At 44.6% G+C, this 26,359-nt stretch overlaps 2 protein-coding genes and 1 long non-coding RNA gene across 3 annotated transcripts; all 3 read right to left on the bottom strand.

Moving 5' to 3' along the window:
• Positions 1-7,136: 7,136 nt before the first annotated feature.
• On the bottom strand, positions 7,137-11,529 carry LOC307049110. The gene is made up of 3 exons (XR_013810730.1): positions 11,394-11,529; positions 7,571-7,628; positions 7,137-7,342 (listed from the first exon to the last, which is right to left on the bottom strand). It is a non-coding gene; the product is annotated as an uncharacterized lncRNA (long non-coding RNA).
• LOC307048406 (lysophosphatidic acid receptor 5-like) lies at positions 9,828-10,833 on the bottom strand (the record flags this gene model as incomplete). Its single annotated transcript, XM_079697485.1, has 2 exons — positions 9,828-10,329; positions 10,382-10,833. The coding sequence occupies 2 exons, from the start codon at positions 10,831-10,833 to the stop codon at positions 9,828-9,830; spliced, it is 954 nt and encodes a 317-aa protein (XP_079553611.1).
• A 4,088-nt stretch (positions 11,530-15,617) lies between the features above and the next one.
• Positions 15,618-18,423, bottom strand: TMEM35B (transmembrane protein 35B; the record flags this gene model as incomplete). Its single annotated transcript, XM_079697555.1, has 3 exons — positions 15,618-15,746; positions 16,724-16,904; positions 18,316-18,423. The coding sequence occupies 3 exons, from the start codon at positions 18,421-18,423 to the stop codon at positions 15,649-15,651; spliced, it is 387 nt and encodes a 128-aa protein (XP_079553681.1). The 3' UTR covers positions 15,618-15,648.
• Positions 18,424-26,359: the final 7,936 nt, after the last annotated feature.

Here is a 26,359-nt window from a genome sequence, read left to right on the forward strand (position 1 = left end):
ATTTTTGCTTGGTTGGTTTGGTTTGTCTGTTCTTATTTATCCTACTTGGAGTTCACTGAAGTTCTCGAATCTGTGCGTCAATGTATTTCATCAATTTTGAAAAATTTTTGGCTCTAAGTTCTTCAGATATGCCCTCTACCCCCATCTTCTCTCTTCTCTCTGGTTCTCCATTACAAGCATACTAGAGTTTTGATTGATCTCATCATTTGTGTTCTGTTCTTAAATTTTTTTATTATTTATTCTCTTTGTATTTCTATTTAGATATTTTCTATTGACGTTTCTTGAATTTTGCTAATTTTATAATCTATGTACAATCTGCTGTTAAATCTATCCAATGAGTTCCTAATTTCAGGCACTGTATTTTTCAGTCCTAGAATGTTTGATTCCTTTTCTTTCTTCTTTTTTTTCAAGTAAAGAAAGGAAACTCAAGTTTATTTTTCATTTTCTTGGTAAATGGTGAGGCATGGGGGTTTAACACAAAAATGAGCTACAGGCTCAACTTGGAAGCCCCAGCTCCAACCAGTCATTTTCCATCAGTCCTCATCAGGAGGTAGTTCCAGAAGGAACTCTCCCTTCAAACACCATTCTCTGTTCCATTTGCAATGGAAATCTGTGAGCACTTCTTTTAACAGAGGATATAAGTTATTGTCCCTGTTTGTTTAAGCCTGTCCCATCTCTTAATAACAGCAGCATTTTCAGAATTGTCAATCCCCTCGGTTGGCCAGAGGAACCTGTTTTTCCAGCACATCCTCTTGTTTTAGTTAAAATTCATAATGCAGAAGATTAGTTATAACACAAAATCTCAAACATCTCCACTTCTGACATTGTACTACTAGTTTATTTCTGTTGTTACATTCCAGCTTCTCTGTTTTATTTTGAAAAATATAGATGTAAATTCATTTTTACATGTCTAAATTTCCTATTCAATATTCAGAAGTAGATGTATAGTTCTGTGTCTGTCCTGAGTGTGTGACCAGTGCTTAGATGCCACATTTTATATTCCATTACATTGCACTTTATTCCCACAGCATTGTAGAAGCAAATCTACTCAAAGAAGTCCAGGGCTTCCCTGGTGGCGCAGTGGTTGAGAGCCCGCCTGCAGATGCAGGGGACACGGGTTCGTGCCCCAATCCGGAAAGATCCCACATGCGGCGGAGCGGCTGGGCCCGTGAGCCATGGCCGCTGAGCCTGCGCATCCAGAGCCTGTGCTCCACAACGGGAGAGGCCACAACAGTGAGAGGCCCACGTACCAAAAAAAAAAAAAAAAAAAAAGAAGTCCAAATTAAAAACAAAATCTTCAAAATGAGCATTTAATCTTCAAATATGAGTTCCGCCACAATAGTAAGAATTAGCACCACCACCCATTGACACCTTTTTATATCCAAGTATTATATGAGACACCGTACGGATACTGTCTCATCCTTTACATCTGGGTAAAACTGAGCTTGTGAGGGGGCAGTACTTTGCCAAGGTCCTATATCTGGAACTTGGTGGGGCTGGGATTTCATCCTAGGTCTCTCAAACTCCAGATCCCATGCTTTTCCCCCTCTGTATCCCATGCTTCTGTCATGCCTTAATTTCCAAGAAAAATTTAACAATTCAAGCAAAATAACTTGAACTGGAATATTAGATTTTTCATTTTCTTTCAAATCACAGTAATATATCATTTTTTTCTCAGCTGACATTTTTACAAAGACAGTTTGCTCATACAAGTGACCCCTTCCCCATGAAAACTGTTGCTGTTTTTGAATTTTCAAGGGTAACTTACCCCATCTCTGATTCCCTCTAATGCTCCAAGACAGAAGCCCTGGCAGGCTGCAACTAAAAAGGTTATTTGACCCCTCATTGTCTTAAGTGCCTGAGACCAACAAAGTATTTGATGACAGGTTTTTCTTATGTTGTTTCCATCAGTGTTGAAATGCTAATGATTCTTTCTTCCCAGAAAAATTACCATGGTAAAAATTTACCTTGTAACATTAATTACTCATGTTTATTGGTAGATTTGCTTCTAGCAAGAGCTTGATTAATTTGTTTTACTTTTATATATAGTTTTTTGACTGGGTGAAATTATATGTGTGAATTCTGCTTATTAACTGTTATTCTGTTAATAAAAGAATCCCAAGTTTTGCCAATATTACCTTCTCTCTATTGTTCTCAAATCAATCACTTGATTCCTTTTTGTGAATTTCAATTCTCCATTGAAAATGTCTATTTTTAATTCATTTTGTCCATATTTTCCTCTATTTTCTTTAATCATTTTAATTAATTATAATTATTTAAAGTCTTTGTCTTGGGGACTTCCCTGGTGGCACAGTGGTTAAGAATCTACCTGCCAGTGCAGGGGACACAGGTTCAATCTCTGGTCCGGGAAGATCCCACATGCCGCGGAGCAATTAAGCCCAGGCACCACAACTACTGAGTCTGCACTCTAGAGCCCACGAGCCACAACTACTGAGCCCATGTGCCACAACTACTGAAGCCCACACACCTAGAGCCCGTGCTCTTCTACAAGAGAAGCCACCGCAATGAGAAGTCTGTGCACTGCAATGAAGAGTGGCTCCCACTTGCTGCAACTACATAAAGCCTGCAGCAACAAAGACCCAATGCAGCCAAAAATAAATTAATTAAAAATAAAGTCTTTGTCTTTTACTCCAACATCTGGATCATTTATTGATCAGTTTTTATTGTCTGTTTATTCTCTTGATGATCAGTCTCATTTTCCTACCTCTTTGCATGTCTAGTGACTTTTTATTGTGTGCCAGACATTGTTAAAGTCATGTATAAGGTCTGTATGATATCTCCTATCACAGAAAGTTCCATCTTTCCTCTGTTAGGCAGACAGGATAAGGGACTAGTCACCTCAATCCAGTTACAAGTTAACTATGACAGAGCTGGGTGACAGTTTCAGTATGATTCAGTCCACCTCCGACTCATTCTTGCTTTCAGGTTGGGCTTTCCTGGGCTTTTGACTAAGAGTCTAATGGCTCTCTGTCTCCCCAATCCTGAAAGACTCACTGGAGATTCGGTTCTGCCCTTTAGAGGCTCTGCACCTGGCACTTTAGCTCTTTTTCCTACCTCCTCTTTACCCCCACAGCTTCGAAGTCTAGAAATTTTCCTGAGGGGAATATCAGCTATGTTTTTGCATCAGGCCTCATTCCTCTAATTGGACTTTGTGTCCTAAGCATCTCAAGATTATGAGAGATTTCACTTGGCCTTTCGGAAGCCCTCAGCTTAGCTTCCCAACCTTTCACACTCAGACTCAGAACTCAGAAAATGTCCTATGGTTACAAACAGCTATGTTTTAGAGTCCCCAGTTTTTCACAACAGCCCCACTTAACTGCCAAGAGACATGTGGTTCCTTTCTCTACCAATATAAGGTCTCTGCATGGGTCAAGCTCAATACTCAACTCATGCACAGAATGAGCAAATGTTCCCAGGGAAGAAAACATCCAGTGACTATCAACTCAACTTAGAAGGGATACTCCCTGTCTGAATTCCAATTCTTCTAGTCATTGTTGCTTCCACAGCTCTTCAGTATCTTTAAAATATGGTATTTGTAAGTTATTTGGCTTTTTCCAGTTATTGCAACCAGAGTACAGTATATATTACGGTGCTATGCCCTATGCAAATCAGAATTCCAAAATACAAGTCTGATTTGAATGAAGAACGAAAAAACAGCTTTCAATTTTGAACACTGATTTAAAAGATTGCCAAGGATAAATCTATGGTCATGGTGCTAATGTGATTAACAAAGAAAGGTATACAAGGCAAAAGTTGGGCCAAAAATCCAGAAATATTCTTTGGCCATGTATTGTACATAGTTTGGATTTACTAAAAGACATAGTTTCAATTGTGCTGATAGCAATGACATTTTTTGGAGTAATTCAAAGATTATACACAATATTTTCTGGACATGCCCAAAGATAGAATATATTGATGAAACACATCAAATATGACCTCAGAACCACTCTCAGACACATGGTAGAAATCTCAACTAAATGCCATTAAATCAATTACATTTAATTTACTTAAGATATGATATGTATCAGAAAAGTTAAATGAAACAAATAAAATTCTCCAATAAAGAACAAACCATGTTCATTGGTGGAAAAATATATTAATTTTAAATAGATATTAGTAAAAAAATGTTAGTAAAAGTTTATAGAAACATAAGAATTAACTATTTCACTTTTATTTATTTATTTATTGGCTGCGTCGGGTCTTTGCTGCTGCACGCAGGCTTTCTCTAGTTGTGGTGAGCAGGGGCTACTCTTCGTTGCAGTGCCCAGGCTTCTCATTGCCGTGGCTTCCCTTGTTGCAGACCACGTGCTCTAAGCGTGGGCTTCAGTAGCTGTGGCTCACGGGCTCTAGAGCGCAGACTCAGTAGCTGTGGCACACGGACTTAGTTGCTCTGCGGCATGTGGGATCTTACCGGACCAGGGCTCGAACCCGTGTCCCCTGCATAGGCAGGCGGATTTTTAACCACTATGCCACCAGGAAAGTCCCTAGGCTGTTATTTTAAAATAACAGAAAATGATGACTCATTGCTTTGTTCAGATCTCTCTTCAATCAAGATTATACCTCAATCTATAGTACCCAAAAAGTAGTCTGTGTAAAAATTAGTTTTGAGATTTTATGTCTGTGAATCTTATTCATTGTCAGACAAACATTTTCCTTTCATTGTTCTAATTGCCTCATATTTTATTGAAATCTCACTTTGGTTGTATATTTCACATGCAGTGTTTCTCAATTTCAAAAAAAAAACATTTTCTGATATGTATAGATATATGATTTAGTTTTAAAAGTGAAATAGGGGGCCTCCCTGGTGGTGCAGTGGTTGGGTGTCCGCCTGCCGATGCAGGGGATGCGGGTTCGTGCCCCGGTCCGGGGGGATCCCGTGTGCCGCGGAGCGGCTGGGCCCGTGAGCCATGGCTGCTGGGCCTGCGCGTCCGGAGCCTGTGCTCCGCAGCGGGAGAGGCCACAGCGGTGAGAGGCCCGCGTACCGCAAAAAAAAAAAAAAAAAAAAAAAAAAAAAAAAAAAAAAAAAAAAAAGTGAAATAGGGGTTTCCCTGGTGGCGCAGTGGTTGGGAGTCCACCTGCCAATGCAGGGGACACGGGTTCGAGCCCTGGTCCGGGAAGATCCCACATGCCACGGAGCAACTAAGCCTGAGCACCACAACTACTGAGTCTGCCTTCTAGAGCCCGTGAGCCACAACTACTGAGCCCAAGTGCCACAACTACTGAAGCCCGCCTGCCTAGAGCCCGTGGTCTGCAACAAGAGAAGCCACCACAATGACAAGCCCGCGCACCGCAACGAAGAGTAGCCCCCGCTCGCCGCACCTAGAGAAAACCCGCATGCAGCAACAAAGACCCAACCCAGCCATAAATAAATAAATAAATAAATAAAAATTATTAAATAAATAAATTAAGTAACAGTAAATTATTGAAATTTTTGAAAAAAAGAACTTAACTTCTGTATGAGTATAGAAATGGCTAGAAGAAATGGTAAAAAATATTTATATTATGAATAATGGTGATTTATATGAAATTAAAATAATTAATATTTTCTGTAATAATAATTTATCATACACCATCCAAATACAATGTTTGAACATAATATGTAAAATTAGATTCTCTCATCTTTGATAATTTGCTGACTTTCAGTCTTGAAAACCACAACTTTAAACGTATTTTCCTATTCTGTCATTATGAAGGTATATTTTTCAAGGAAGATGAATGGAATGCATTTTATTTAACAATGTGTTTGCTTAATTTATAACTTGTAAATATTTAGGCATATAGTATCTGGGCCTCCTGCACGCTCACCCAGAACCCCACCAATGCTAGGGGCCAGCGTGAGCCCAGCACCCCAACCACAAGTAAATTTCAGAGCTAGACTGATGCTCACGGAGAATTACGGGCAAAGAAACACGACTTAACGACAGCATTGGGGCCAGATGGTGGACATGTGCCATACCAGCAGAGGGAAAAGGCAGGCCTGGGAGAGCCCTGGAGTGATTGGTCTGGGGAGGAGGTCCCAGTCCCTGAAGCTGGAATGTGGTCCATGGAGCTGGCTTCTGGGCCAGTGAAGGACAGTAGCAGCCACAGGGTTATCTGCAAAACCCAGAGGGAAAACACTATCCTCCTTCTAAGGCTAGAGGAGGAAATAGATGTCAAGGCAAAGAATCAGCTGCAGAGAGAGCGCCTAGGGCCAGGGCCTGAATACAATAAAGAAATCAAGCTGAGGCGTGACAGGCTTCCTGCAGGGGCTGAGGGAACAGGCGGGGCTGGTTTGGAGGGGAGGACTCAGGAAGAGCAAGCAGGGTCACTGAAGAAGCACGGCTGGCTGAGGGGCCCTAGGCTGGCGTGTGCAGATCGGAGGACCTGGACCAGCCCTAGCCAAAGGCAGGAACGGGCTTGGGCTGGGTTCAGAGACCTGGACAGTAATTGCGCTGAAGGAGAGAGCAGGGTCCAGCAGGAAAGGAAGCGTTCTTCCTTCTGTGTCAGGAGCATCTTCTCTGCACCACATTTGGACCCCACAGCTACAGGGTGTGGCCTGGGTGGGTAGGGGCGGGAATTAGGCGTTCCTGGCCCTACAAGAGGTAGCGGGGTCCAGGGCATACTGAAAACATACCCTAGACTCCCCGAGCTGCTGGAAACAGTTGGCAGATGAGTTTTTCCTGGATCCTGGAGAAAGAGGGTGTCCAGCATCTAATCAAGGACCAACCTGGGCTCCCTCTTCTCCATCCTGGACTGAGGGAGGGTCTTGGGTCAAATTCTTGAAAGTTTAGAATAAATAAGGCAAAAAGAATCCAAAAGGATTGACAGTACAAAGCTGTTCTCTCTCATCCCTCAGGCTCTTTGCCTCTGGGTCCTCACCCCAGGTTCCCACTCTCCTGAATCACCAGGGAGAGGGGAGGGTGATTCCCAAACGCACTAACTCCAAACAGAGGCCTTCCTTCCACTGTGTCTGAGCTCCCGGAGGCAATCGACTCTCAAGTTCTTTTTCCTCAGGTCAGACACAGAAGACTAAGTTAGACATTTCCCAAAGGAAACTGACTACTAAGGGAAAAGTCACATCAAAAGCAAGATAGTACAAGACCACGGGGATGGATGATGCCACAGGGAATCATTTTTTTATTTGAACAGAATCAAATTTGGCCTCAGGAGATTCAGCTGGCTCTAGCGTGGACATGAGATCATTTCTCAGAGACCCAGCTTTGCACAGCCCCTGGGGCCAAGCAATTCATTCCACCAGAGCAAGTGAATTCATGACGTGGGCCCAGGCTGCCTCCTGGCCTTGGCCTGAGATGATGGTCAGTGTTGCATGGAATGAGTCAACCTAATTCCCAAGGAAGAAGAGATGACAATTACTGTGGACCTACCAATGTGTATTTGGGCTTTTGTTTAATTCCTCTAGCAAGCAAGACAGGCTAAGGTTTGGCTGGTATGAGGTCTCAGGTGATACCCTTTCCCTTCCCACTTCTGCCCCCCCCTCCCCCGGCAGGTTTCAGATATGGAGGAGGCTGAGAAGCCTTCTAGGAAAAAGAAACAAATTAACCATACTCACAGTTGAAATGCAGACAGGAGTCCAGATTCAAGAAGGAGGCAGGTGAAAATATCCAGTCCTAGTGAGGGTGTGACAAAACAGGGACTGTTACGAGCTGCTGATGGGTGTGTAATTGGTGCTGCATTTTTGGAGGCAATTTGGTGATTTAATTAAACCATTTAAGTGCACACACATACTCCTTGACGCAGCAATTTCACTGCCAGGAATTTATTCTACAGATTTACAAGTATGCAAAGATTTATGGACAGGGACACTCATTGCATCATCATTTATCACAGTAAAACAGATGCCCAAGGGGTGGGATAGGGAGGGTGGGAAGGAGACGCAAAGAGGGAGGAGAAATGGGAATTTATGTATATGTATAGCTGATTTACTTTGTTATACAGCAGAAACTAATACACCATTGTAAAGCAATTATACTCCAATAAAGATGTTAAAAAAAAATGCCCATCAACAGGGGGACCAATTGAGTGAAATCAATACTCTGCATCTATTAAAAAGAATGAGGTAGATCTATACGTGCTGATATAAAAAGATGTACAAGATACATTAAATGAGGAAAAGTGCACAAGAGCCTTGTAACACTATCCCGTTTGTGGATTTTTGAAGGAAATTGACTATACCTATATCTGTACTGTAATAGAAAATCTCTGGAAAGATATACACAACAAGAAACTGTGAATGGTGGTTACCACTGGGGGAAGCTTTATTTTTGATTTTACATTTTTCTCTACTGCTTTGAATTTCTTTTCATGAACATGTATTATTTTTAAAATGTAAAAGAAAACATTTAAAGAAGGAATAAGGGAACAATGAAAGGTAATGTATCAAAAATTAAAGAAGAAATTTCTCAAATTTACCATTAGAAGGCAAATTCAGCAATAGGACCTGAGGTCAGTAAGACATGGTAGCTGACTGGTGAACCCTTCCTGACCCATCTGACTTGGCAACATGAACATGCTGCCCTCACTCATTAAGCTTGAGACCCAAGCAGTCCTGTTATGGGGCCCCCAATAACATGGCTGAGGAGAGGGAGTGGTTCCATTCCCCCACTTGAAGCCAACTGCTAAGTCATCAAGGCACGAGGAGGGAAAGCACTGGTGGCCTGAACCATTGCCAGGGATTTGCACCCAGTGACAGAGTCCCGGCTCAGCTGAAGCGGAAGGCAGCAAGTCTGGCGGATCCCTGTCCCAGCTAATGGCAGGATGGATCTCCAGCTTGGTTATTACCAAGTCTTGGCACAGGACTCTTGGGACAGTGGAGGTGATGGCAGAGTCGTGGGTAACCAGCAACAGCAGAAGGAAGCAATCATCAGGACTGGTTCAAGAATGCATCTGGTAATACAAGCTTGGAAAATCCCAGAAACACTTGAGGAAAATCTACCAGAGACTAGAATGTCTGAGTGAGTCCCTGAGCATTTTAAGCTAATGATATTCAGGTTTCATGCATTCATCTGACATACTGAGGTCTTACTACGTGCAAGGCACAGTAGCAAGCAGTAAATAAGACAAACATGGAATTTATTAAGTTGAACTGGATGAAAATAAAACTGCCACTATTCAACTCTTTTGGGTCTACAAAAATGGCACTTTCTTATGGATCAACATAAATACAGAGAAAAAGAACAGCAGAAAAAAAAAAAAAGGACCAGTTAATTGCTTGATTGCAATTGTGGAAAGAGCTATAAAGGAGCCACCAGATCTAACCCAGTGTAGGGAATGGTGTATGTGGTGCTGGTCAAGAAAGGCTTCCCTACAGCTACATTTGAGGAAGTGGGAATGAAAAGGAATTAACTTAGCAAAGGAGATAGAAGGACATCATTCCTGGCAGTCAGTTGCAAAGGCTTTGAAGAGGAGGAAACTGGTCTGTTCCAGGGACTGATAAGGTGACTCAACCCACGGAGACGGGCAGATGTGGTAGAGGAGAAGAGGGAAAATGAGGATGAGAGGATGCTGAGAGAGAAGCAGGAGGCAGTCAGCCCTTGTAGGCCCTTTTTAGGACTTTGGGGTTTATCCCCAGAGATTTTGAAAGCAATGGCATATTATCTGTATCCAAACACTGGCAAAGTCTAGGAAACATTCGGGTTAACAAAGAATGTTCTTTCCCCTTTTGACAGAGCCCGGAGGTCTACAACCACAGGCGGCTAGTAGGTGGCTGCATCAGGATTGGAGTCTAGGTCCTTGCAAAGAGCTTTCACCACCCAGGACGCCACTGGGAGGGTGGCAGGGGTGAAGCAGGCAGCAGGCCAGGGGGCTCTCTAGGAGGCCGCGGAGGCCAAGGAGACCGAGTGCGCCCCGGACCTCCCTACTCCCGGGAGGCAGCTCAGCGCCCAGCAGTCCTGGCAGAAGCTGCGCACAGAGAAGCAGTAAATGAGTGGGTCCAGGAAGCTGTTGAGACTCAGCAGCGCCAGGCTGAGGGTGTGCAGGACGTCAAGTGTGGAGGTGGCCCGGCACCCTCTGTCGTCGCGGCCCACGGTGCCCTCCTGCCCGGCCACCCAGGGCGCCAGCAGCAGGCGGTAGGACGCCAGGCAGAGAGCAAAGACCAACAGGTGCCCGAGCACCATGGTCCTGGCCGCGCGCCGGTTTGGCCCGGCTGGGGCCAGGGCCGGGCCTGGGCCCGAGGGCGCCGCGAGCGCCCACGCCAAGCTCACATACGCCGCGAGCACCAGCAGGAAGGCAGCGGGGAAGAAGGCCACGGTGGCGTAGGCCAGGCCCGCGCTAGCCCAGCCGCGCTCCAGGCAGCGAGCGGCGCCGCCCGGCCTGGGGCACAGCACATGCAGGGCGGCCAGCGAGGGTGAGGCGCAGGCCTGGCCGGCCAGGCGGGCGGCAGCGCACGTGGCGCAGGGCGTGGGGGGTGCCCAGCGGTGCAGGGCCGGGCGGGTGTACCGAGCCGCAGCGGCACACGCCGGTGAGCGCCGCGAAGGCCACGGCCGCGTAGGTGGACATGCTGTAGGTGGCCCCGGCCACACGGCAGGCAGCCTCCGGGAAGGGCCAGTGGGTCGGGCCCAGGTAGTAGGTGAGCCACAGCGGCAGCGTGAGCGTGAAGAGCACGTCAGCCAGGGCCAGGTTGAGCAGGTGGAGACGCAGGGCCTGGCCCAGGCGCCTGCCGCGGCGGACAAACACTGCCAGGGCCGCCACGTTGGCCGGCAGCCCCAAGCCCGGCGCCAAGGCGTAGGCTGCGGGCACCACGATTAAGCCAGCAGGGTCGTCCCAGGGGCTGCGGCCGCCAGCACCAACACCCAGGTCCCCGGCGCTGCTGTTCATCTCGGACCTTGGACTAGCGAGAGGAAGAGAGGTCACCATGGAGGTTAGCCACACAAGAGCCCTCCATCCCGCCTTCCCCGACCCGACCCCCGTCCTCTTTTCCTCCGTCGGTGGTGGTGGGAAGCCCGGCGAGGGGCTGAGGCCTGAGCTCAGCCAGCACCAGCTGGGGATGGAGAGGAGGGGATGGGCTCCGGAGTTACCTGAAGTAGAATGAGCTTGGTGACAAGATGTGGAAAATGAGGAAGAGACAGGAATCCCATGGAGTTTGGAAATTTCCAACCTTGCTGACTGGGAGGGTGAAGGTGCCCCTCACAGATGGTGTACGGTTCTGATTTGTGGGGCCCAGGTATGTGCATTAATAAGCCCAAGCAAGGCTGAGCCAACAGGGAGTTATGGAGAAACCAGGCTGGAAGATAGGGTCCTTCCTAGAAAAAGCCCAAGCCTCCCTGCTCCAGTGCCATCCAGATCAGTAGTGGGGGGAGAGTGAGGCGTGGATGGAGTTATGGTCTTAGGATGCAGTGACCCAGAGGCAGGCCCATGCACAGTGACCTTGGACTTACCTTGGTGAAGGTCCTCTCCTGGGGCTTGCCTGGAGCACCCTGGGCAGAGCTGAAAAGGTGTCACATCTCACAGGCCTTCCAGTCTTGTTTCCTTCCCCCTTGCCTTTTGACCACAAAGAAGTCCTGGGTCTGATTTAAAACTTTGGACAGCAAAGCAAAAAGAGCACAGGCCTGGGAATCAGGCAGATCCTAGATACACACATTTATCTGCCATATGACCTCGGGCAGATTACTCAGCTTCACTGAGCCTGTCTTCTCTGCTGTAAAATGGAGATTAAAATACCTACCTCACAGTGTTGTTGGGGGGATTATGAGAAAACGTAAGTAAAACTCTGAGCACTGGCTGACACTGGGGAGATACGCTCCCTTCCCCTCTAGGCAGCACACAGATAAATGTGTACCCTCACACAGGCACACACACAGCGTTAGAGACACGGACACCCCAGTCAAACACAACGGCACAAACACATCTGGGCATATTCCCCCTCTCCCCAGGGGGGATAAGTGCACAAGCCAATGTCCTGTTCCTATTTGTGGCACATAGTCACACTCCTAGGGTGTTCCAAAACATGGTTCCTCCAATACCAAAATTTGTACTTCTACCTTTGAACCTCTCAGGCTCCAATCCTTTCTGGGACCCTGAGTGAGTATATTCCCTTCTGCCCCTCGCTCTCAGCTCTGTCCACCATGGCTCTGGCCCCTAACTATCCCACCCTGAACCTCTCCCTGCCTTTCCACCAGATCACTCCTCTCTTACCTCTTGCTGCTCTGGCTGCTGCAGATCTCTCTGGGTTCCTGGGGGCCTGGGTTTAAGAAGCTGAGACAGATCAGAATCCACTGCCACCCACATATCCTAGGCCCTCCCATCAACTGACTAATCCCAAGACATGACATGAAGAATGGGCTCAACAGCTGGAAAGGCTGGAGTCCACCTGTGGCAGCTCTGAGCAGGGTTTGTGGGGTGCAGCCGGGGCCCCAAGGAAAGGGAATGTCATTGCAAGGCAAGGGGGCACAGGGAGGGAGATAGCAAAGTATAAGGAAGGCCTTGCAGCTGAATGTCATTGGGCCGACCTGACCAAGGCTTAGGCTGTTGTTTAGGGGGCCCGTTTCCTAAGGCCTGGCTTCTCCTTGGAGTGAGGCAGCACAGCTAAAGCTGAAGATATTTCTGCTGCTGTCAATCCCAACTGCTCCTCCACACCAGCTGGCCAGCCTACTCTTCCAGCACCCTGCCTTTCCTGCAGCGGCTGGGTGGGCCCTACAGCCAAGCTTGAAGGGCCCTGTAGCTGCTAAATCAGCTTACAGGCCAAGCCTCGGTAAATAGGAGCCTTCAATCTAAAGTCCTGGCTGGAGACAAGCTGGCTGTGGAATCCTGGAAGGGGTGGAGATGGTAAGAGGCCAGGATCCCAGGGTTTCCAGGCTCTACTTTCAAGGGCTTCAAAATTTTCATGCAGAAGGGCAATTCTGGGAAGCAATGGAGATTTAATTACATTGGACCCATCATCCCATCTACCTTCAAGTTGAAGAGCAGGGGTGCCACACCTGCCCACTTCCAACTTTGGCAGCTGGTGCAGTGGAAAGTGTGGGTTCTGGAGTCAACCAGGTCTTAATTCTAGTCTCAGGTCTGACACATAGGCTCTTAAGCTTTCTGAATCCGTTTTCTCATCTGTAGAACTGCTATTTAATAACAAACGCTATTTAATAATAGCATTTACTGAGCACTTATTATGCACCAGGCACTACTGTAAGCACTTTAACTCACTAAATCTTCACAGCAACTCTATGAAAATATTTGCCATTATTATCCATATTTGCAAATAAGCTAATAAGTGGCACTATCTACTCTCTCCCTTCTTCTTTGCTGACCACTTGACCAGTGTGGGTAAATCTTAACTAGTCTAAGTCCGACTTGGAAATTCCATTCTCCTTGCCAGTGATTGGTCTAAGAATGGAAATGTGACATAATTCTGTACAGTGGGATGCCAGGGGAAACCTAGGGGTCTTCTAAGAGAGCTTTCCTCTTTCTTTTCACCTTTGGATATTATGTGCAAATGTGTTGTCTGGAGCTGCTTCAGCTATTCTGTAACCCTGAGGGCAGAGGTCAATAAATTGAAAGCAGCACAACTACTGAGCCTGCGCTCTAGATCCCACGAGCCACAACTATGGAGCCTGTGAGCCACAACTACTGAAGCCCGGGCGCCTAGAGCCCATGCTCCGCAACAAGAGAAGCCACCACAATAAGAAGGCCGCGCACCGCAACGAAGAGTAGCCGCTGCTCGCTGCAACTAGAGAAAGCCCGCGCACAGCAACAAAGACCCAACGTAAAGAAAAATAAATAAATTTATTAAAAAAAAAAAAGAAACTGAAGCTATGTTATCTCTGGACCTCTGTGACAGAAAGTTTCCTTATTGTTTTGACACACTGTACATGTAGTATACATATACTACTACATATATATGTATTAATATACATATATATGTATACACACACACACACACACACACTTAACTATAGAGAGACTGCATCACTGTGCTCTCAGACACAGAAGACCTAACTAAGAGTGCCAGCTTACCTGAGGTTCCCAGCTCGTCAGTGTCAGAGCAGAAATTACCCTTCTATAGTGAAGATGAAATGGCGTAATATACATAGACTTCTTTCACTCCTGTGGGCTCCCAAAAGCCACTCCCTAACCCCCAAAGCAATTTGTAGGCTGGTGGCCAGAGTATTTGCATAAATAAATGATTTCTTTTTCTTCACTATTTTCCCTTATGGAGGAACATCACTTCCCAAAAGACCCCCACTGAGGTGAAGATGGTTGGTGATGTGATAGTAGGTACCCTAACATGGTCACTTGCCCTCGAGAATTGTCTCTCACACACCATCCTTCTGACTCCCTAGGACCTCTGGGATTCATCACAGGTTCTGGCACTGCTTTAACATGCAGCATGCCTTAGAGTTGGCTGTCCCTTGCCTCCATCTAGGTGTCCAAGGAGCACTGCCCTGGCAGTTTCAGGTCCTGTAAAATGATGACTTAATGCCCATCTTTGTTAGCTTTACAACTCTAAAGTGCACGAGATAAAAAGGAATGAAAGGGACGTCCCTGGTGGCGCAGTGGTTAAGAATCTGCCTGCCAATGCAGCAGACACGGGTTCAATTCCTGGTCCAGGAAGATCCCACATGCTGCGGAGCAGCTAAGCCCGTGAGACACAACTACGGAGCCCCCATGCCACAACTACTGAAGCCCACGCGCCCTAGAGCCCGCGCACTCTAGGGCCCACATGCCGCAACTACTGAGCCTGCATGCTCCAACTACTGAAGCCCGCGCGCCTAGAGCCCGTGCTCCGCAACGAGAAGCCACCGCAACGAGAAGCCCATGCACCGCAACAAAGAGTAGCTTCCGCTCACCACAACTAGAGAAAGCCCATGCGCAGCAACAAAGACCCAACGCAGCCAAAAACAATTAAAATTTAAAAGAAAAGAATGGGGAGTACCTCATGTGGCTCAGCAGGCAGAAGCAGGTATATACTCAATACTCTGCCATACTCGATGTGTAGATTCTGAGCATATAATAAAAACCTTAAAAACGTGCATGCCTTTTGAATCAGCACCCTCACTTCTAGGGAAAGAAAATAAATATGCAGAGATGATTAACTGTGAGGTTTACAATAGTTAAAGAATTGGGAATAATCCAAATGTTTCTCACTGGGGGCTTGTATAGATACATTACAGTACATCCTTACAATGGAATACTACGCACCCATTAACATCAATGAGGTAAAACAGACAGAGAATGGTATTACAGTGTATTAGGTTTAAAAAGCAGGTAATAAAGTAGTATACATGGTCTCATTTTCATTTTAAAAAATCTGTATAAAGGCACAGAAAAAAACTGGGAGGTACAGTTATACAAAGGAATTGAAAGTAGTTATTTGGGGGCATTAAAAGTTTGGGTGATTTAAATTTATTTTCTATTTTCACATGACATGAGGAATGCTAGAATGTGTAACATGTACCCCTCAAAAAAGAGCAGTAAATGTCCAAGAGATAAAGCAGGGCCAGGTAGACCAGATGTCTACTTCAACACTGGCCAACCTTGGGTGTACTGGTAATGAGGTGACACTCTGTGTTCCACCATGTTCCTGCTTTGGCAGTGACACGGCATGAAGAGGCAAGACAGACTCTACTCCCAGGATTCCTTGAATGCACTTGGAGACTTCTTACTAGGGTGTCTGAACATCTTTTTAGTTTGGACTAAGAGCTAGCAGGTTTCCAGCAGCAGCAGGAGCCCCAGGCAGACGATGGCTGGGATGCAGGTGTTCAGTGATTCTTTCAGAGACACCAAAGTGAAGATAGCCCCTGGAATGGAAAATGAGGTCCCTGAGGCTCCCTGGGAATGCTCAGGAGATCCAGGAGCTCAGGGCCCTCCAGCCAAGGCTGACCCACTCCACCTTAAGCCCTCTCGTGAACACTGCCCCCCACCAGCACACACACCCTAAACTAGCTGCACTCATCTCTGACCTCCCAGAGAAAGCAGAACCAGAAATCTAAAGTTTCTTGAACTAACATAGACCCTCTCAGATGGCAAGAAACAGCAACAATCCAACCAAACAGGGCAAGGTGAGTAGGTGGGCATTTTGGAACAGATTCTCCCTGATCCTTCTCCTTTCTCAACCCTAGTGGAGGGGAGGAGGCCCAGGGATTGGTGGTGGAGGTAGTGGGAAAGATCTGAAAATGAAGGAAGCTGTGGAGATGGAAAGAAAGCCTGGAAGAAGGGTGGTAGTGGCAGTAGCAATGGTGACACAAGGCCAGGGGATATAGAAGAGCCTGAAGATGTCTGGCCTTTGAAGCAACAGCTGTCTTTGTACATCAGCAGTTCCTGTGGGCAGAGCCACTAAGAGGGGCCCCTCTAGGAATGCCTGCCACAGGGAAATCCTCTGCCTTTCTGGTCAGGGGGCCTGGCTTCCTTGCTCTCTGTTTCCACCTGCCAGACACATGAGTCCAGTGGCAGCTGCTACTCCATCCCCTCATCTCAGGGTAGGGGTGATGAGAAAGGGGTAGGGGCTTTTAGGTTACAATATATCCTTATAATGGAAATACCATGCAGCCAATAGAATTGATGACATAGAAGGTATATCTGACATAGAAGAGTGTTACAGTATATTAAGTTTAAAAAGCACCTATCCTAGTCTGAAGACCATGGAAACTGCAATAGAGCAGGAAATGTTTCTGGTTCCAGAGGAAAAGAGTGGCAAAAGTAACGCGAACAGCCAGATTTTTTGCTATCACCCTCGCCTAGGATCCCCATTTCACCAGCCCAGTTGCACCCCCCTTACCCATCATGAGCAGTGTCAAAAGCAAGTTGCTGATCTCTTGCAGCATCGGTGGGCCCAGGACCAGCAGCAACCCAGCTAGCAGTTCCAGCCAGCCCACAGCCACTTGGTAGCTCATGGGATCCGGCTGGTAGCCGAACACCTTCAGCGGAAACACCTCAGCGAACTGCACGAACAGGGCTTTCTAGGGGCGGCAGGGAATGCCTGTCAGCCACAGTCACCAAGGATCCACTGCCCAGATGCTCCACAGAGGCATTCTGTGCCAGTGCCCTCAACTCCCCCAGCAAAGGAGATACTACTCTAGGCCAGGTCCAGGGCTAAGGTCAGCCAGCCTGGAAAGGAGAGGGCCTCCCTGGGGGGCTGAGCTTTGGAATCAGAAAACAGGCTTTACGCTCCAAGAAGGGTGGGATGGTGGTACAGAGATGGACTGATTTTCTCACCAGACTACAACCCAGCCCCAAATTCAGGGAAGAGGAAGCTAGGCTTGGGCTTTCTCATCTAGTGCCAAGGCCCTGGGAACCCCGCCGCTTCTTTCTTTCTGTTTGGCCTGGTTTCTCTTCAGGCTACTATGCAGGGAATATTTGGTGAGGAGGAAGGGAATGGAAGGGGAGGTTCTTGTTCATTAAACAGATTCTACTCAATATCATACGCTGGGACCTGGATCTCATTGCAGTAGATAGAAGGGGAGTTGAGGGGGTCAAAGTGAGTGACTCAGCTCGCCCGCTAAGTCAAGCTCTGTCCTGGGCCACATGACAACTTCACCTGGACCCTTAGGTTGGCTACCTTTGCTGTCTCTCCCACCTCAGCTCTACCTCCCCTACTCGGTGCTCTAAGGAAGAAACTCTAAGCTGTCTGGTTCTGAGGATGTACTTCCCCAAACAACCCCCCACCCTAAGCCAGGCCTGGGAGAAGGAAACTGGCAGAGATCTAGAAGTCTGGCTTATTTGAGGGACTGGGCAGATTGGTGGGCAGAAGGACATGACAGCTTTCCGGAGAGTCTGGAACTAGACAGGAAGTCGAAGGGCGACTTCTAGGCCTCCCTCTCAGGCTCTGGGAAGGGCTCTCTGGATTCTAAGGAGAGTATCTAAAGTTTGGGTCCTGCTTCTTGACTAGTTGTGTAACCTTTAGCAGATACACTTCACCTTCAGGGCAGGTTTCCTACCCTGACAAGCGGGGATTAATAAACCCCTGCCTCATGAACCACCCCCCGCAAGAACTCAAGCAATGGAAGGAGGGCGGAAAGGGAGCTCGGTCCCTCTTCCTCCCCAAGGGTCCCAGAGCATTCCTCCTCGTCTCTAGATTTGCCTGGGGCCAAAAATGCCCGAATGGAAGGGAATGTGACCGTCCCCTTCCAGGGAAAATCCAGAGAACTCGGAGGAACTCCCCAGGCAGGGGCCCACGCCTAAGTAGCTGTCCAGGTGCTCCCCCCAGCTCTAGCGCCGTCTGGCCCGAAGACAGGCGGGTCCGCGGGGCGCGGGAGGGCAGGGTGGGGCGGGGACCGGCTGGGCACCTGGGTAACGGCCGGGGTCGCAGCCCCCGTCACCGTGCGGCCAGTCCCCCGCCCAACCGCCCGCCGCCCACCCCGCGCCGCTCACCATCTGCTCTGACACCGGAGCCGAGATCTGCTCCGAGAGCTTGGCCGCCCCCGTGAGCGCGAAGAAGCCGCCCAACAGGACGCGCAGAGCGGCGAGCGGGAGCGCCATGGCCGCGCAGGCCTCCGCGACGCACCCGCCCCAGGGTAGGCCCCGCCGAAAACCCGCCCCCTGCCGCCCGTCCGTTTCCTCCCTCCCGGGGCGGCCGGAAGACCTGCGCCAGAGCCGCCGCTCCTTGCCCCCAAGGGGGTTGCCGCCCTCTTTTGGGCCAGCACCAGCTGAGGGAGGAGACTGCGCTTGGGCAGGGCAGCCCCATCTCACAGATGGGGACACTGAGGCCCACTTGTTCTTAACTAAACGGGCCCCTCCGAATTCAGGGAAAGTCTCCCAGCTAATATGGACAGAGTAGAATCAAACACGGGTATATGGACGTGACGTGCAGAAGAGCTCTGTTAGGGTCAAAAGACGTTGCGCGGTGGGGGTAGGGGGGGTAGGGGAGGAGTATCTCCTGCCCTTGCCACACTAGCTTGGCGATCTGAGCTGTCACCTAACCTCTGCGGGCCTCAGTGGCATCTGCAACTGTAAATGGGGATAATGCTGTTATCAGTTCTGAGCCTATAGCAGGCCTAGCACAACGCCTGGCACATGTAAGAACTCAGAATTATTTGTAAATTAGTAAATTTATGAAATTATTAAGAATAAATCAATAACTAGTAATTTTTAAATAAGTTGTTCTTTTCTATCATTGCCTGAAATGTATTTTCCCTCTAATATCTCTCAGCTGAAATTAAAATGTGAAAGGTGTTTGAAAATTCAGATTCTTACAGCCATGGGTAGAGAGGCTTTCACTGAACAAAACCCTACAGGCCACTCCTGGCCCATCTCCTTTTACCTGGAAATCTATCTAGACCTGGATGAGAAAACTATGAAAAATTCAGAAAGCGCTCTGGTTTTACTCCCTTCCCCTCCCTCCCTCAGCTAACAATGTTTGTTTGTTTACATTTTTTAATAAAATTTTTAAGGCAGCTTTCATGACACATGAAAATTACATGAAATTCATGTTTCAGTGTTCATAAATAAGTTCATAAACTGTGGTTTATTGAACCACACTTTACGTATTGTCTACCGCTTTTGTGCTGCAACAGCAGAATTGAGTAGTTTTTACCTTACAGCCTTCAAAGCCTAAAATATTCATTACCCAGCCTTTTACGAAAAAGGTTTGCCAAGCCCTGGCCTTTTATGAAAAAGGTTTGCCAAGCCCTGGTCTAGAGAGCCAGAGAGGCCCCTAACAGGGGTCTCAAACTCTCCTGCTGCTTCCACTTCCTGATAGCCCAGCTGCTTGGATCTTTGTTTTCTACCTACCCACAACCTGCTGGGTAGGTAGCCGGCAGGCTGAAGACTGAAATGTCCTATGTGCTTCTAAAGACCAAGCAGTTTCAACATCCAGGTGTGCTAGCTATTACACTATAAACTGGGCCTTTCATTACCTACATCTTTGTCACTAATCCAAATTATCTTCTCAGTCAATAAAATAGCTAAGTTCTCTACCTTGGACTATTATATATAATTATGTATAAATGCGTAATTATTAAATTCCTCAATGAAAAGAGAAAAATTATTAAAACACTTATTTAATCACCGAGAACACACATCCACATTAGGAATTTATATTTTAGGATACTTATCTCATACAAAATTTAACACAAAATTATAGACTTTGATAATAAGCAATATGCACATTACTATTCTTTCTCCTTTACTAATTTTTCTATCCTCGGAATCAAAGATGTGACTGCAAGTCGTAGGGCAGGGCCAGAAACCAACAGATTTCTTTGTTTTGACTCAGTCAAAGCTGAAAATGTAGCATCACATAAATAAATAGTTGAAAAAGGCAATAAAAATTTCAGTGCCTTTTCATGGAGTTCTGGGTAACTTGCCTTTGCATTTATCCAAAACTGAGTTACAGACATTGATTTAAATACTGATTGTAATCCTAAATCTGACGATAACTGTGCTAGTTTTTCTTCTTCGAAGTCCGTGAGATTACTATTTTGGTGATTCATAAAAGGATTAATTATCCACAAATTTCCTGAACACAAGTCTTCTTCTGGTGGGTAACAGTCATTGAGCATTTGAGAAAGTCCTTCCAGGTGCTCAAAAATAATGCTTGCAATACTGCTCATATTTAAGCCTGATGAGTTTGAGAATTCAGAAAATGAAGGGAACATGTCATAATCATTCTCTTGCATGCGCTTCAACCACATTTTTAACTTTTTCTTAAGTATATCGATTTTATTATACATATTGAAGAGAGTAGTCATAGATCCTTGGAGACTTAAATTTAGTTCATTTATAAGTGAAAAAATATCTGATAAGTAGGCCAGCTTTGCAACCCATTCCTCATCAAAAAAATACTTGGCCAAATCTGAATGGTTTTGATTTAAAAGTATTTCAATTTCATGTCGTAATTCAAATAATCTTGTTAAAATTCTCCCTCTTGATATCCAACGTACTTCAGCATGAAGTGGTAAATTCACGTGCTCAGACCCCATCTCTTCACACAAAATTGTTAACATTCGTGAATTCAACGCATTGCTCTTTATAAAACTTAAAATTTGCGCTGACTGCAAAAGAATTTCATGTAAGCACGGAGACAACTTTTCTGCTGCTAAATGTTCACGGTGAATAAAACAATGTGTAAATGCCACTGTATTCATGGCAACTTCTTGAATTTTTGCCCTTAAACCAGAACACCTACCAGTCATGCTTGCAGCCCCATCTGTACAGAGACCAACACAATGCTTCCAGTTCAGAGATTTACTATCAATATATTTATTTATTAGTTCAAATATTTCAAAACCAGTCATTTGAGAAGGGATTTCAATGCAACATAATAATTCTTCTTTTATATCACTACAACCATAATCAATGAAACGAATATAGCACAAAAGAAGGGTGGTATCTGAGATTTCTAATGACTCATCTATCTGAAGGGCAAACCACTTTGACTCTCTGACTTTCTGAATCAGCTGATCTTCAATGTCTGCAGATAGTTCATCAATCCTGTGTCCAATTGTACTATTAGAAAGAGGAATGGTTTTCATTTTGTCTCCAGCACTGGAACCCAAAACTTCTGAACACATTTCTACTAAATACGGTTTAATTACTTCTTCAGCAATGGAAAATGGCTTTCTGCTGGCAGCAATTTGGAAAGCAATTAAATAAGAAGCTTTCACAAGTGACTTTTCAACTAGTAAACACTTTTTTAAAGCACTGTTTTGACATTCCATTTCAAGAGATTTTTGTTCAAAAAAATCTACTGGTTTGTTTTCTAATTCTGAATGCTTTGTCTTCAAATGATGAGAAAGATTTGCTGGCTTCATGTTTTCACTGGATAAAATTTCTCCACAGATGACACACTGTGGCCTTGGTGAACTTTCTTTTGATCCCGGACAGATAATAAAACCAACTTTTAAATATTCCACATCATAAGTCTGGAAAAAACCTATTCTTTTTTTCTTTGCAGGTGGAGAATCAAGTTCCGCATCATTTTTCTCGTTAGGCATAGATAAATCTGAATGAAATATTTGAATCACTGTTATTTTCAAGAACAAATAAGCAATGTTCTTTATGTTTTTCCCCCACGTGTTTAAAATTTATATTTTGTTACTATTTATATTTGTCAAAAGCATACACTAATTAAGGTTTAAACACAAACCATAATACTTCCATGATGCCATTAAAAACTGAATTTCTCGGGACTTCCCTAGTGCTCCAGTGGGTAAGACTCCACACTCCCAATGCAGGGGGCCAGAGTTCAATCCCTGGTCAGGGAACTAGATCCCGCATGCATGCCGCAACTAAGAGTCCACATGAGGCAACTAAGAAGGCTGCAGGCAACAACTAAAAGTCTGCATGCCGCAACTAAGAAGCCCGCATGCCACAACTATGAGCCCACATGCCGCAACTAAAAGATCCCACATACTGCAACGAAGACTAAGACCCGGTGCAGCCTAAATAAATAAATAAATATTTTTAAAAAACAAAAAAACAAAAAACTGAATTTCTCTTTGCCCAAAGCTTGGTCATTGACTGTAGTAAAACTGTAGGCAGTGGTATGTGTCCTAGCAGAGCCATGTATTCAGTAGATTAGTGGAATTAGGGCTGATGTCCACAGAACACACCAAGTTAAGAGTAAACTATTTTAGGGACTTCCCTGGTGGCTCAGTGGTTAAGAATCCGCCTGCCAATGCAGGGGACATGGGTTTAAGCCCTGGTCCGGGAGGATCCCACATGCTGCGGAGCAACTAAACCCATGCGCCACAACTACTGAGCCTGCGCTCTAGAGCCCCCAAGCCACAACTACTAAGCCTGCATGCCACAACTACTTAAGCCTGCGCACCTAGAGCCCATGCTCCACAACAAGAGAAGCCACCGCAATGAGAAGCCCACGCACCACAATGAAGACTAGCCCGCACTCACCGCAACTAGAGAAAGCCTGTGTGCAGCAACAAAGACCCAACGCAGCCAAAAATTAATTAATTAATTAACACCAAAAAAAAAAGAATATACTATTTTACTTTTTAAAAGATGGGGAAAAAAACTGAGAGGAGAAAAAAATTTGGCAAAAAGTTAACATTTGGTGAATCTAGATGAAGGGTATATTCATTATGTATATTCATCTAAGGGTGTTCGTTGTGCTGTATTTTCAATCTTTCTGAATTTTGAATTTTTCCAAATTAAAGATGAGGTGAACGGGGTTAATTATTAGTTTTAATACCCAGTGTCAGTGAAGGTGTAGAGAAATGGATGCTCTCAAACATTGCTGATTGGAGCATAAATTCATATAACTTTTCAGGAGGTCAATTTTGCAACATATATCAAAATCTAAGCCTTAAAATTCTATGAGAGCTTTTGAATCAGTAATTCCACTACTTAGGATTTATCCTAAGGACATAATTAGACAAGTAGAGAAATACCATTTACACAGCTTAACTCAATACTGTTTATAATGTTAAAAAACTAGAAGCAATCTAATGTCAACCTTAGGAGGATGGATATACATTATATATATCCATACGTTATATACATTGGAATCTATGCATCCATTAAGAATCTCAATGTATATTTAAATTTATGTTGATGTGGAATGATGTTTTCGTGCAATGTCAAGTGAAAAAGTAGTTTACAACAGCATACAGAAAACATCCTAATACTTAATCTAGAAATTCAAAAATGTATAAGCACACACATACCCACGTATATAGCTGTCCACAGATCCCTTACTACCTTCCACATGTGAATGTGTATTTAATATAAATTCATGTAAACAAAGAGTGTATCATTTTAACAGGAATATAAAACAATCAAATTTACTGAGGAAGGAAAACAGAATTCTCCTTGACTCCTACCAAAAGAAAGGCATCCTACATAAAAACTCATGGTTAGCTGTTGACAGACCAAGCTTTTACTTTCATTTTTTGGCTGCGCCACACAGCACATGTGGGATCTCAGTTCCCCAACCAGGGAACGAACCCGCACCCCCTGCACTAGAAGTGCAGAGTCTTAACCACTGGACCACCAGGGAAGTCCCCAGACTAAGCTTTTAAATATATTCTGTGAAGTAAAAGTATCGTTAAAAACAAAAATCAAAAAATGTTTTGGGCAGAGTAGGCTATAAAAGTAACTGAAAACATAAGGGTAGTGGGATTAAAAGCAGTTAACATGGATTGGGGCAAGAGTGTACAATACTTTCAAGTATGAATTCAAATAATTTTCCTAATCACCAACACCTCAGACATATAGTTATACTCTTAGTAAGTCAATTCAGTGTTTAAAAAAAGAACCAAGGTTAAATCACTAATACTTTTAACTAAATTTGTATCTTAGTAATTATAATAGCCTGTCTATACATTTGAAAAGCAGTGCACATACACAGAAGATGCCTTTCCACTCTACACATAATGCTTTGCGTGCATATGGATTCAATTTAGTAGTTATTAGTGTTAATGACAATAAATACAAAAGGAATAAATTAGATGTTCAAAGTATGTGATCCAAGAATTGTTTTCACATTTAAGAAATTGTCAATGACTTTCTTTTCCTTTCTTAAAAAATCAAAAAGAAGCACACAAAACAGAAAACAAACTTACTACATGTGGAAAGCACAACAACACATACCTGTCTGACATTCCTTGTGTTGTGTATGTGGTTTGCAAGAGGTGGCCTTGGTCTGTGTGACGGGTTTGCACAATAATGCTTTGTTCTTTAAAAGCTTCAAAGACTGGGAAGACAGAAGTTTCATGGCATCTGTCTGTGTACTTCCCTAGTTAAAAAAATCCAGAAACCAGAGAGATTTTTTTTAGTACCTTCTCACTGACTACAATTGCTATCAGTTGAAAGGTGACATATATCAAGAGAAATATAATTCTCTAAAAGAGTGGTACGAGAAAGTTGCTTTGGAAAATATATACTAATTCCTAATTCTTCAATCAGTATCAGTGCCATTTACTGTTTTAAAAAAATACTCTGCCGGTAATAAGTACAATCAAAACAAAGAAAACAATCTGCTGATTAGGACAATTGGCTATTCAGAAAACTTAGATCCAACTTCAGACCATATGCAAAAAAATATTCCATATCGATTAAAGACCTCAACATGAAAAAAATAAAACTTTAAAATCAATGGAGAATTTTCAAATAACCAGAACTCAGAGGAAGTATTCTTAAATAAAACACAAAGGAGTTAAAAATAAAGTAGAAAAGGTTGATACAACTGATTACCTTGAAGTTTTAAACTTTTGCAAACAAAGGTCTTTAAGGTTGAAGGATAAACAACAGAGTGGGAGAGTGTATTTAAAACATGTTCTTTCATTCAGTAAACATTTACTGAACGTTTACTACAAGCCAGGCACTGTCCTTAGACCTGGGCATACAGCAGAAAACAAGACAAAGTCCTGCTCTTATGGGCCTTACCTTCTAGAGGGAGACACAGAATATAAACAAGTAAAACAAATACATAATGTATAATTCCAGGTAGTAATAACTGCTATGAAAGAAACAGAGCAGGATAAGGGAATGGAGAGTGACAGCGTGGAGGAGAGGTAATTCTGGAGTAAACATTTGAGCAAAGACCTAATGAAACTTCAAAGCTTTTGCACAGCAAAGGAAACCATAAACAAGACCAAAAGACAACCCTCAGAATGGGAGAAAATATTTGCAAATGAAGCAACTGACAAAGGATTAATCTCCAATATTTATAAGCAGCTCATGCAGCTCAATAACAAAAAAACAAACAACCCACTCCAAAAATCCAGAAGACCTAAATAGACATTTCTCCACAGAAGATATACAGACTGCCAACAAACACATGAAAGAATGCTCAACATCATTAATCATTAGAGAAATGCAAATCAAAACTTCAATGAGATATCATCTCACACCAGTCAGGTGGCCATCATCAAAAAATCTAGAAACAATAAATGCTGGAGAGGGTGTGGAGAAAAGGGAACACTCTTGCACTGCTGGTGGGAATGTGAATTGGTACCGCCACTATGGAGAACAGTATGGAGGTTCCTTAAAAAACTACAAATAGAACTACCACATGACCCAGCAATCCCACCACTGGGCATATACCCTGAGAAAACCATAATTCAAAAAGAGACATGTACCAAAATGTTCACTGCAGCTCTATTTACAATAGCCAGGAGATGGAAACAACCTAAGTGTCCACCATCGGATGAATGGATAAAGAAGATGTGGCACATATATACAATGGACTATTACTCAGCCATAAAAAGAAACGAAATTGAGCTATTTGTAATGAGGTGGATGGACCTGGAGTCTGTCATACAGAGTGAAGTAAGCCAGAAAGAGAAAGACAAATACCGTATGCTAACACATATATATGGAATTTAAGAAAAAAAATGTCATGAAGAACCTAGGGGTAAGACAGGAATAAAGACACATACCTACTAGAGAATGGACTTGAGGATATGGGGAGGGGGAAGGGTAAGCTGTGACAAAGCGAGAGAGTGGCATGGACATA

The sequence above is a fragment of the Hyperoodon ampullatus genome (assembly GCF_949752795.1).
Source record: "Hyperoodon ampullatus genome assembly, chromosome: 2".
Lineage (NCBI taxonomy): Eukaryota > Metazoa > Chordata > Mammalia > Artiodactyla > Ziphiidae > Hyperoodon > Hyperoodon ampullatus.